At 37.6% G+C, this 13,808-nt stretch overlaps 1 protein-coding gene across 1 annotated transcript in view; it reads right to left on the bottom strand.

Annotated features, from left to right (window-relative positions):
* The window catches only part of Smp_170390 (putative bromodomain containing protein), a gene marked incomplete at its 3' end in the record, with an annotated part of 56,773 nt that overhangs the window by 32,693 nt on the left and 10,272 nt on the right, over window positions 1-13,808 (bottom strand). The window contains exons 4-8 of the mRNA XM_018795279.1: window positions 13,626-13,711; window positions 10,537-10,618; window positions 7,201-7,754; window positions 2,689-2,898; window positions 1,188-1,280 (exon numbers count right to left, since the gene is read on the bottom strand). Of these exons, the coding sequence (XP_018649607.1) occupies window positions 1,188-1,280; window positions 2,689-2,898; window positions 7,201-7,754; window positions 10,537-10,618; window positions 13,626-13,711 (1,025 nt within the window). The remainder of the gene's footprint in view (window positions 1-1,187; window positions 1,281-2,688; window positions 2,899-7,200; window positions 7,755-10,536; window positions 10,619-13,625; window positions 13,712-13,808) is intronic.

Here is a 13,808-nt window from a genome sequence, read left to right as displayed (position 1 = left end):
ACACTTGAAGAACATATGGAACTCAAAACAACTGTTCGCAAGCCAACATCCAAGTCACAGTCTTCAATACCAACTTCAACACTGTTCTACTCTACGGAACTCAAACTTCGAGAACCAACACAATTATCATCAAAAATGTACAAGTATTTAGAAACAATTGTCTACACATGATACTCAATGTCCGTTGGCCGAATACCATCAGCAGTAGCCTACTCTGAGAGAGAACAAACCAACATTCAACTGAAGAGGGGATTAGGAAAAGACGTTGGAAGTGGATATGACATAAATTATAGAAATCACCAAAGTGCATCACGAAACACATGCTAACTTGGAATCCTAAAGGGAAACAGAAAAGAAGAAGGTCAAAGAACACAGTGTGTGGGGAATCGGAAGTAGACATTAAAAGGATGAATAGCAACTGGCAACAACTGGAAAAGATTATTCAGGATAGAGTTCGATATAGAATGCCGATGGCGAATCTATGTTCTTTTGCGAAGAAGTAACAGGCGTAAGTAAGTAAGTAATAAAATTCAATGTAGATTATAAGCCGCATTCAAAATCGAGCGATACTTCAGTTATATATAAACAAAGTAGTATTACCAGGGTCCTGAAATTAAACTAGGCAGATCTAAGTTAAAACCATCGATCGATTATTGTTATTAAATTCTCTTAGTATACTTGTTTGAATCTTCCCATTGATGTTTAGGACTGCAACTGGTCAGTCTCTTATTGGCATATCTGCATACTGTGCGTATTGCCTCGATATAGCCTTAATTCACAAGCATTGTAAACAAAGATGGATAGCGGCTAGCAGCGGAATACAGGACAAGCGTTTCGTCTTATTTTGAACTCGTCAGCTGGATGTACCTGCATCTCAGATTTGTTGATGTTCACTCTGGGACTTGAACCCAGTACCTTTCGCTTCAAACGCCATCGCGTTATCCACTAGGCTAATGGGTTCGAGTCCCAGAGTGAATATCAACTCTGCGATGAAGGTACATCCAGCTGACGAGTCCCAAATAGGACGAAACGCGCTTTGTCCTGGATTCCACTGCTAGCCACTACCCATCTTTGCTTACGATTATTGTTATTGTTACACATGTATAATATTAACAAACGTACGAATAATTATCAACAGTATAATATAAGATATTCATAGATATTTGAAGAGATTAAACAAAACTTACAGAATATAAAGTATGTAAATCAATTGGATACTTTATTAATTCCTTATAGTGCTTAACAATTGTTGAATCCACTGGTTCACGAAAATACCATGCCTAATTAAATTAAGATATAATGAAGAAATTAATAATGAATAACTTGTAACAGATTTATATATTATATATAGTTGAAATCATGAGTCAATTGAAGCTGAATAAATGATCTTGAGTGCTGTTATTAGGTATGAGGGCTAATATCACTTCCCGGTTGCACACACCGTGGAAGGGTTCTGCTAGAGGTACCTGAAATGGATATTGGGTTAGAAGTGGTCTTAATGACCTGAGAGCTTGACTGCAGTTCCCAAGGGACAACTGATTGAGGTCGGTCATATACGACCATTTTGTGTGTGATTTTTGTGTTAGCTCCACACTTGTTGGGACCTTACCGCCGGAGTTGGATATCCGTGGGATAAGGACAGGTGTGCATTTTTAGGATCGAAATTTTCTAACCCCTTCTCTCCTTGTGGGAAGGCAGTATCATTGTTATGCTGATTGTCTGAAGGAAACACCTTACTGCCGTCACACCTCTGTACAGTCGACAGTACAACTTCACCTTTGAAACTTGGGTTTGCTGCTTTTAGTCTTACCGCTCTTCAACCGACCTGTCTGGCATGGTAGGACCTTGAGGAACGAATGTCTTAGCCAGTATAGCTCGATTGGTTCACCATGATAGGCAAGCCCGACCACCACGTAAAGGTAGCAGCAACGGTCAGGAATTGAAGCCAGACCACCATGGAAAACCTGGAAGCACTGCTTGACGGCCGTTTCGTATTATTTTGGGACTCCTCAGCAGTGCGCATCCACGATCCCGTACCCGTCTAGTGCTTCCAGGTTTTCCATGGTGGTCTAGCTTCATCGACTCATGATTTCAACTATGAAAATACTGAAATCTCCACAAAACTTCTTCTGATCTATAATCATATGCTCACTAGTGACTGACTTCAAGGGAGGCTTCCTTGAGTTCTATTGGGAAGCAGTGACAGTGGAATTCAACCAAGTGTATTGTACAGATATCAACTCACTGAAGACAATTGGTGAACGGTTGCTAAACTTCGTGGATTGGTTGAAGTTAGACATTAACACCGTTAGATGCCGGCTCAGTGGTCTATCGGTTAAGTGCTCGCACGCGAGACTGATAGGTCCTGGGTTCGAGTCTCGCGAATGCAGGATCGTGGATGCACACTGCTGAAAAGCCCCATAATAGGACGAAACGGCCGTCTAGTGCTTCCAGGTTTTTCATGGTGGTCTAGCTTCAATTGACCCATGATTTCAACTATGAAAAAACGACAAATGCAAGAAAAAAGCCTATCGGACAGTATCTAGTTTAGAAAAAGATAAGCAACTGAACGTTTTATGTAGTGAGACAGGTTCTAATCATGGATTTAGTAGTAAAGTTACAAAACAAAACCCAATGAAATAGGTGCATGTACACACAAAGGAATTAAAAAAAGGATATAAATCTTACCCAAGACTGTCTAGATAATCGATCCAAAAGAAAGAATAACATTCGTTTCAATTGATCTTTAGTAATTTTACACCATGATTCTAATTGATACAATGAACATTCAGCTAACATAACATCTTGACATTCAGGACAAAGCCATATATCTGGAAAATCTGTTGCACATAAACAAATTGCATGGAATACTCTTGGACAATAACTACAAATAACAACCTAAGCAAACCAGAGAAATTTGAGAGAGAAAAAAAACGAAATAATGGATAAATATTTATAAAGTGGAATGATCACTAATCAACGTTTAATAATAACAATAGGAAACGAATATAAAATAGGATCACATTGACATTTCACACTCTTTAAAATTTCAAACAAAGTGCGTCATGATCAGCAAACAGAATACTGAAAGAAGATGTCAGTCAGTTACAACGTAGAACTCCGTACGTACGTACATCAGTTCGAGTTGCCGTACTACATTAGCACAGAGATGCAGTTGTTCATTCAAATCCCATTCTGGTAGAAGTAGAAAGAGTATAAGCAGCAATTGGAAAGATTAAGGTTTGAAGATGTCATTCAAGGAGTATAATCCAATGAAGTAAATTTGGAAAGAGAAAAAAATAGAGACATGAAGAATTCAGAAGATTAGAATTTGGCAGAACACAAAGAGTGGATACACTTTCGCCATTGCAAACGATTTTGAGTCATGTCATTCAAGGTCTCTAACCATCGATCGCTATCATCTCACGAATCCCACCAGGTAGTCTACACCTACCAACATAGCTCAGTCCACTTTTCAGTGACTTCACGGATTTGTACCACGTTTTGGTCTGGCCGCCCTTAGTTTTCTTCCAACCTACTCTCCTACACCATGAAACATTGCACATCGGGGCAGTCGGTGGTTGGGCATACGTAACATGTGTCCCAGCCATCTCAACTGATAAAGTTTCACTACTTCATCAATCGATTTGCCATCTTTACCTAGTACCCGTTTCCTAACAACCACATTACTTACCCGGTGGTCCCAGAATATACGAGCAATGTTTCGAAGACACCTATGATCGAATACTAGTAGCCTACGAATATCCTATACTCTTACTGGCCATGTCTCACTGTCAGAAAGTAGGACGGAAAGAACTGCTGCTGAAATTACTGAAATAGTTAATCATAGGATAAACTCTGAAATGAAGATTGCTTATCCTACAGTAAAATTGAACTCTTTATGCGAAACGAGCTGCTTCCTCTAACAAAAAATCGACAAGCCCACTCTTCCCAGTGCCTTTAACTGTATTTGTCAACTTATATGTACATGCCGAAACACATACATTGGAAAGACTAAGAGAAAAGTAAATGTTCGAGTCTCCGAGTAGGTTCCGAAGAATTAGAGACTAAGAGCCTCAACGGCTCTAAACAGTGCAAAGATTCAGGATTTAACTGATACCGGACATATCATTAATATTCCTTCAATTCTTTAAAAATATCAACAGAAATAATATACAGAGTCTCTTCAGTTTGCCAAAGTAGTAGCAATCAAATAGCTCAAACATGATTTATGTGTCCTGACAGAGACAGTAATGAACTTAATATCATCTTGGTAAATTCACAACTTTGACTAATATCATCTACCACTATTATTTTTGTTAGCATTACTTTAATTTGTCATGGACTCTTCGCTAAACGAATCGTTATTTCAAGTACTCTAAAACTATCCTTACGTCAATCTTTTTTTCATTCATCTCAGTCAGTCAGTCAGCTACAACGTAGAACCACGCACACATATATCATCGGTCCAAGTTGCCATACCTCACTCATTAGCACAACAAAGATCAACACCGGATTCATATAAGTAGTTAATCTAGTGGTGGTGATTTATAAAAGAAGGATTGTATATAACCATATAGTATAGGAAAAAAGAAAGTTATGAAGCAATTTTAATCTCAAGGTTTAAGGGAAGATAAAGAGTGTATACACCTACGCCATTGTGATCCATTCTAAGCCATGTCACCTAGAGTCTCCAACCATTGGTTACGATGGTCACGCGGACTCCAACCAGGTAGTCTGCATCTGCCAACATGTCTCAGACTAGAAGTTAGTGACTTTATGCTCTGATGCCACGTTTTGGTTTGGCCGCCCCTAACTCTTTTCCAACCATCCCCAACACTAGTCAGCATTGTGCATTGTGGTAATCGGTGTTCAGGCATACGTAACACGTGGCACAACCATTTCAGTCGATGAAGATTCATGACCTCATCAACTGATATACCATCATTCTCTAATACCCTGTGTGTAACCTCACTATTACTTACCCGGTGATCCATAAATTTATGTAAACTCTTTGGATTTCGCATAAATGTTACTTAATCCATCTTATCATTCTTTGATTCTAGACGATTATAGCCTCATTACTCTATATATTCTATATTTATTTTCAAGTTATCTGTGTGTTATATAAACTCTTCATATTTATAATCATCACACGATTCATCTTGTCAGTTTACGGACTTCATTTAATCAATGTTTCGTCTCCGTCTGTTTTTTTTAATTGAATCTCATCACCAAATGACATCAAACTTGTTTAGACTTTTCATTTATTTATTTATTTAAACACATAAATATTGGTACAAGGAAGCACCAAATACATATGCGCCACACAAATCTCATTTGATTTGTTTGAGGGCTGTGATACTGCCATGGTGCCCAAACTGAAGCAGGTGGTTTTCTTAGGGGGTCACACCCAGAGCCTTTGATCTAAAGGTCTGATCCAAAAGGTAGTGGAGCATCGTAAGGAGATGCAGCCCCATGGTAGCCAGTGACCAACAATTGGTCCATACGCCATTTTTCCTTCGGAATCCTGGAGCCCATGTGCACCATTGGTTTGGAATCAGGGTTTTCCAACTCCTCTAGGTCAATGCGCCGTGTCCATCCACCCGGTTAAAGCGCCGGACATTCGCTTTTCATCCTCTCAATTTCGTAAACAACAGTAATGCCACGAGAAGGCAGCGAGTAGGACTTGTGTGGCAGAGACTATACACGCGTGGCCATGTGAGAGCATTTGGAGAAGGAGAGCGGACTCTCCCCACTCTCGGCCGTAGCAGGGCATTTGGGGGCTGTTTAGCCTCAGATATATAGATAGCTATTATTAGTAATCTTGATTATTTTAATTCTTTCTGTCATCAACGTCCATTCTTCCACATTGTCACGTCTCAATTTTGTACTTTCATACATAACAATGGTTGTAAGCAACTGATGAGAAACTACGAAATATAGTGAATTCATATTATTTAACCAGAGTTATTGTTTTGACATTACTCGAACAGAAGTTAATCAAAAAAGGATTATTTTTTAGTAAGATGGTGTTTTTATGGAGTATATACTATGGATAATTTAAGAACAGAATTCAATAGTTCTTCAGCTGAAATGAGTTGGTAGCGTATGTTTACTGGAGACTATGTAGCCGTGGAGCAAATAGAATAAGCCACGTCGAAAGTGAGTGTGCGGCAGTAACTCAATGACGAAATCAGTTGAGTCTATAAACTGAATGGAAATGTAAACCCTTAGATCCACAATCAGTTGTTTAGACATATTATACCCACCCTCTGAAATCTATAGATTAGAGTCAAAGCGAAATTTAAGACTTAATTGTTTAACCATTGTGATTCGTGGGTTCGAAGCTTGATTTCCCCATTTCAGTCCAAAGAAGAAATAATCATCAGACGTTACAAATTGATACTTCGTTACAGAATGACACGCAACCAATAGACATAAATCCTAGACGCAGATGATGACTTCATAATTAAAGTATCCAAACATTTGGTCAAATATTAAAATTTCGTCCAACCTACTTTAGTCTCCGCTTTATTTATATTATGAGAATTACTACTAGATACCTTTCTCTACACACCGAATGTGTGGCTTTAAGTCACGGGCTTTTATCATTGGAGCATTGTAAGGCGTATCGCCATTGCTAACATTAATGAGTTTGACTGTCGTGTAAACGGAATGGGTCAACTTTGGCTTGTTCATGCTGTGCATAATTGATTTACGCGATCACTGATCGTAATAATTACACATGTGATGTGGATGTGTACATGAATGGTGCGAATGGTCAACCAGGGTGCTTGGTACCTGTGTGGTTGCGCCACAGGATTGAGCTATACTGTTCGGATTGTAGCGTTGAAGCCTATATAGTGTCTAATTATCATATGGGGTGGCATTAAGCTATACTGCTTAGGTTGCCGCGTGAAAGTCTGAATAGTTTCTGGTTCTCCTGAAAACCAGTACAAAATTACCCTGGCCCATAAGGATAAGCTATCTATCGACTATAATAGAACTATATACAAATAAAGAAATAAGTAACTATTATAGACAAATACTCACTTCACCAGGTTTATGACATATCCAACAATAATCATCTGATTCTATAATTTTATTATTACTATGATTATTATCATTTATGCATTTTATTTCACTATTATTTGAATTACTACTAATAATATTATCAGTAGTTTCATAAGAAGAAACCAATTCATTTGATTGTATATCGTTTTTTTGTATACTTTCATGATTTGATAATTGAGTTGGTATTTGTTCTGTTATAGTATGATTATAATGATTCATATGAATTGAATGATTAGTTACATCATTAATAGGTGTTGTCATTTTTGTATCATCCAGATCAATGTACTCATCAGATTCACTATCAGAAAGGCATTGTATAAATATTCTTGAAGAGTTATTCCTTGCTACAACACAATTAAGACTATTATCATGTCGCGTTGTATAATTAGGTAATGATTTAATTTTTATATGTGAAGAAGATTCTTTTGGTGAAATTTTTAGTTGAATAGTAGTACTACTACTATTACTAACATTAATATGATCATCAGGCAATGAATTATATGATTGAGATGGATTTCTTTGTGGTGATGGTTGTTGTAGTTGTGATAAAGATAAAGCATCCGAAGAGAAATCGGTAGGAATTGACTGTTGTATAGAGTCACTATTAATTATTGTCGATAATTGAGTTGGATTGTTATTGTTATTCAGTTGTACTGTATTATTGTCACTGGTATTATCTAAAAGAAAATGGGTAATCATTTGGAAAAATATGATTAAAAATGCAAATACCATTATTTTATAAGATTACAATATTGCATGAACACCATTGGATGCCGTCCGGCTCAGTGGTCTAGAGGTTAGGTGTTCGCGCGAGAGACTGATAGGTCCTAAGTTCGAATCTCCTGAGGCGGGATCGTGGGTGCGAACTGCTGAGGAGTCCCACAATAGGACGAAACGGCCGTCAAACAGTGCTTCCAGGTTTTCCATAGTGGTCTAGCTTTAATTGAATCATGATCTCAACTATATAAAATTACTACAATCTCCACAAAACCCCCCTTCTGATAATTATTTAATTGATGGCATTTTAAAATCTTTTCTCTTTATATTTGATTGCATAACCGAAAACAAACTGATCTTAACATTAATCTTAAGAGAGTCATAAAAGACGAATATGCAAATGAATCAAAACAAATCCTAGACATAAAAACATCTATCGACCCTGGTAGTCTACTGCCCTTTTTATTACAATAGTCAGTCAGAAAGCAAAGATAATAAATCTATTTAATTTGTATAATTCCAGGGTCTCATAGGTATAACACAAGTCACTTGATTTGTGTGTAGGCTGTGATACTTCCCAGGTGCCCAAACCGAAGCAGATGGTTTTCTTATGGGGCCACACTCGGAGCGTTTGACCTAAAGATCTGATCCACAAGGCAATGGAGCATCGTAATGGGATGCAATCCACGGTAGCCGGTGAACAACTATTGATTCATACGCCATTTGTTCCCTCAGAACACTAGAGCCCATGTGCACTATTGGTTCGGAATCAGGGTTTTCCAACTCCTCTAGGTGGACGCGCCGTGTTCACCAACCCGGTTAAAGCGCCGGACATTCGCTCTCCGCACTCTCAATTTCGTAAACATCAGTAATGCCACGAGAATGCAGTGAGTAGGACTTCCCTGGTAGAGGCTATATACTCGTGGCCATGTGAGAGGATTTGGAGAGGGAGAGCGGACTCTCCCCACTCTCGGCCATATGAGGGCATTTGATACCAGTGGATACTTTAACAATGTGAAATAAAATATGGAATAAACACCCAAACGCAGACCATATTTATTATATTAATAATGATAATAGTAATAATAGTTTTGGTCTTGGAAACAAACAAAATCTTTAAGACTCTATAAAGATCCGACAAGAGGCTTTGATGTAGATTTTTCCCCTTGTAATCGAAGAAAATTGATTAAAAGGTGGATTAGCAGCTTAACATCGAACTTCCAGTAAAACTCAAGAAAAACTATGCAAATTTATAAAATGTTGAAGGCAGTCGCTTTTGGTTGGCTAAGCAAATGAAAAACAAGACTTATGAATAAAGTTTTCCAAAGAGAACACTTGAAAACTGTTACAAATGCCATTGAATCGAAGAAAATTATTGATATTTATCATTGGGTTAACCGTTGTTCCACTAACATTTATGAATCCGGTGTTCATGTTGTTGTGCTAACGAGGTATGGCAACTTGGACCGATGAATATATGTGCCTGATCCTACGTAGTAGCTGACTGACTGTAGTAGTCCATCGAGAATAGATTCAACATACTCACAGTATGATTTAAATTCGTAAAATGTAAGTATTGAGTATTAACCCCTTACACCACTGAACCTTATTATTAAACTCGGAGCAGATTATTATATAATTTACAAACACATGATCGCTATTCTAAACAGAGCGATCGTCATCAATAAATTTATTGATGAAGAGCTTTATGCTTTTCAGCCTATACAAAGATGATCGAGTTTCTCTAGTTAGTTTATACAGTTCCTAGACAGTACTCAGAACAAGCTCTTTAAAGTCAAACTACAAAACTCCCTAACCTCTAAATCTTAAACTTGTTGATATTCATTACCAAAGGGTATCCTACTGTCTGGAGAAAACACCATTAGATATTTAAAATGTTGTCACTCAAAGACGAACCTTGAAAAATTAATTGGCAGCGGAAAATCCTGGTTACGAATGACATTTCACTAATCAGTGAATTTTAAGTTTTAAATGACTCAGTAACAATGTCAATAACTTAGAAGTCATACAGTAAAAAATAGTGTCTTCGAAGCATTGCTCACATATCCTGGGACCATCGAGTAAGTAATGAAGTTGTTACGAAACAGGTACTAGGTAAGGATGGCAAATCGATTGATGAAGTAGTGAAACCTCATCATTTGAGATGACTGGGACACGTGTTACGTATGCCCAACCACCGACTACCCCGACGTGCATTGTTTTATGGTGAAGTAGTAGGTTGGAAGAAAGCTAAGGGCGGCCAGACCAAAACATGGCACAAATCAATGAAGTCACTGACAATTGGACTGAGCCATGTTGGTAGGTGTAGAATACCTGGTTGGGATTCGCGAGATGATAGCAACCGACGGTTAGAGACCTTGAATGACATGACTCAAAATCGTTTGCAAGGGCGCAGGTTCATCCACTCATTGTGTTCTTCCAAATTCTAATCTTCTGAATTCTTCATGTCCCTTTCTTTCTTTTTCTCTTTCCAAATAGATTTCACTGTATTATACTCCTTAAATAACATCTTCAAACACTAATCTTTCGAATTACTGCTTATACTCTTACTACCTCTAATACTATGAGATTTGAATCGGCAACTGCATCTCTGTGCTAATGTAGTATGGCAACTCGAACTGATGTATGTACGTATGTACGACGTTCTACGTTGTGACTGACTGATTGACTGAGTGTAATGTTTGCATTTTCAAACGACAAAAAAAAACACTGCTTACTTACCTGATTGTGCATTTGTTAGGGAAGGTGTACTATCAATATTATCAGAAGAAATATTGGATTCAAGATGCATTTCTTGTTGAGCCTGATGAAATAAAATTAATAATGAAACAATTAACATCTTTTTAAATAAGACTAACTTTTTAAAGTAAATGTTTTAGATTATAAATGAATTTTTAAAGCTTATCATTTAATTATGACAGGTTGTAGTGTAGTGTGGTCTACTTATATCCATATAAGTAGTATATGGCAAAGGTCAGACATAGAATGTATTTCAGTAGAAGATCGATAATGAAAGAACTGAAATAAAGTGCAATCAGTACGAAAATGCATGAACAATGAAATAAGAGAAGATGGATTGATATTTACAGAAGGAACAATGAAGATTGAGACAATTGGTTATTATTTTGCAAATGAACTGTTTTCTGTATGATTATCAGAATTTAGTAAGGTAGTCTGTAATTTGTGCTTAAATACATTCGATTGTCCCCACCCGTGTTCTCGTTTACAACAGTAGGATCATAGATTAAGCAAATATAAATTTTAGGTATCTGTTAAAATAGACATTGATAAGTTAATATTATGTGGCAGATGATTTTTTGGTCGAACTCTAAAATCGTGACTTCATTGAAATAACCAAAAAACTGAAGGTTTTAAAGAACCGTACATATATATATTCTAAGTATTTAGCAGACTTCGTCTGCCTTCTCGTGGCAGGGGTGTTGTTTACGAAATTGAGAGGACGAAAAGCGAATATCCGGCGCTTTAACTGGGTTGGTGGACACGGAAAGTCCACCTAGAGGAGTTGGAAAACCTTGATTCCAAACTAATGGTGCACATGGGCTGGCTCCAGTATCCTGAGGGAACAAATGGCGTACGAACCAATCGTTGGTCACCGGCTACCATGGGACTGCATCTCCTTACGATGCTCCACTGCTTTGTGGATCAGATCTTTAGGTTGAAGGCTTCGGGTGTGGCCCCCTAAGAAAACCACCTGCTTCGGTTTGGGCACCCGGGCAGTATCATAGACCTCACACAAATCAAATGAGATTTGTGCGGCGCATATATATCTGGTTCCCCTTTGTACCAATATTTATGTTTTAATAGTAATAATAATAATCGTCTGTGTAATCATTGTTATAGAAATCTTAAACAATCGACATGATCACCGTTACTACGATAGTCATTAATGGTATATCAAGTTCAAAAGTCAAAAACAAAATGTTTTAGATGAATATCTTATAAGCAAACCGAATAAACATTCTAAACGGTAGCAAGCGAAACAAGAGGATTAATTAATGAATTAATTAGGCTAAATGTATATGTAAATGAATGAGTTACCGTAATCTAAATAACTGACACGTATATATGGGTAAGCGGGTATTCATACAAAGATACTCATATTTAGAAGAGAATATGCAAGAAAGTTAATGATACAGAAACATATACAAGTTATCGATAAGGTTAAAAAAACGACACGTCTAATAGCCTCATAAGCTAGGCTTAAGTTTAACTAGTTCAAACATGAAAGAAACTTATAGTAAGCATGACAATTTTCAAAGCGAAGCGTAAGATCAACAGTAAACTTATATTACCCTAATATTTCATCTGTAATTTAAAGAAGGGCGAAATGAACAGATGTATTCTAGCCCAATGGTTTTAAGGAAGATATTTAAGATACACGACTGTTTATGTAAGCAAATAAATATCAACTATGAAAATACTAAATCTCCACAAAACCCCCCTTCTAATAATTAATATAATCATATGCTCACTAGTGACTGACTTCGAGAGATACATCCATGAGTTCTAGTGAGAAGCAGTGACCAGTAGAGTTCAAACCACGTCTGTTGTGAGATATCAACTCACTGAAGACAATTGGTGAACGGTTGCTCAACTTCGTGGATTAGTTGAAGTTAGACATTAACACCACCGGATGCCGACCAACTCAGTGGTCTATCGGTTAAGTGCTCTGGCTCGAAACTGGTAGGTCCTGGGTTGGAATTTCGCGAGTGCGGGATCGTGGGCGCGTCCTGCTGAGGAGTCCCATAATAGGACGAAACGACCATCCAGTACTTCGAGGTTCTCACTGGTGGTCTAGCTTTAATTGACTTATGCTTTCAACTATGAAAATACTAAATCTCCACAAAAACCCCCTTCTGATAATTAAATAAATATCAAACGGATTTTTCTTTCATGTACGTCGAAATTTCATCACCCGATTAACCTAGAAGATTGAATAACAATATTGATGTTAGTGAGTACAAATAGGTTGCTCCCTACTATCAACCTGTAAACATACATAGATCAATCTGGATAAATAATTTCAGAGAGCAAAAAAGGCATCTTGAACATTCTTATATTATTGTCACTTTATGTTTATTGAACTATAATTTGTAAAATATTTTCATCAGACAAAAGTGTTGTCTTTTGTACGGCTAACCAAGTATTGGACGAAAATTATCGAGTAATCTTAAACTCCTACCGTACACGTGTAATACTGCCCCCAAATGCCCTGGTACGGCCGAGAGTGAGGAGACTACGCTCTCCCTCGACAAATGTTCTCACATGGCCACGCGTATATAGCCTCTGCCACACAAGTCCTACTCATTGCCTTCTCGTAGAACTAATGTTGTTTACAAAGTCGAGAGGACGAAAAGCGAATGTCCTGCGCTTTAACTGGGTTGGTGGACACGGAAGATCCACTTTGAGAAGTTGGAAAACACTGATTCCAAACCAATCGTGCACATGGGCTCCAGAAACCTGAGGGAGCAAATGGCATATGAATCAACTGTTGTTCACAGGCTACCATGGGATCGCATCTCCGCATGATGCTCCACTGCATTGTGAAACAGATCTTTAGGTCGAAGGCTCCAGGTGTGGACCCCTAAGAAAACCACCTGCTTCGGTTTGGGCAACTGGGCAGTATCACAGCCTTCACACAAACCAAATGAGATTTGTTGGGCGCATATATACCTGGTGCCCCTTTGTGTGTTTAAATAAAACGTGTAATACTATTATGCCTAGACACAAATACTAAAAAAACATTATGAGTAATAATTTTTTTTCGAAAAAAAAGAAAAACTACTTACCATTTTCATTTGTTTCAATCTAGAAATAGCATACAATATAGAACGACGTTTTCTCGACGACGATGTCGACGGTGATGATAATTCAGCTGAAAATTTGAATGAAACGAATAATTTTATTTTCAGTCAGATTGTATGAAGGTGGATAGTATAACTTACTTACAAGTCGATTACATAGAATTATAA

This window comes from Schistosoma mansoni, chromosome 2 (assembly GCF_000237925.1).
Source record: "Schistosoma mansoni strain Puerto Rico chromosome 2, complete genome".
In the NCBI taxonomy this organism is placed as follows: domain Eukaryota; kingdom Metazoa; phylum Platyhelminthes; class Trematoda; order Strigeidida; family Schistosomatidae; genus Schistosoma; species Schistosoma mansoni.
Note: the sequence above shows the minus strand (reverse complement) of the source record. Positions and strands in the feature narration are given on the sequence as shown.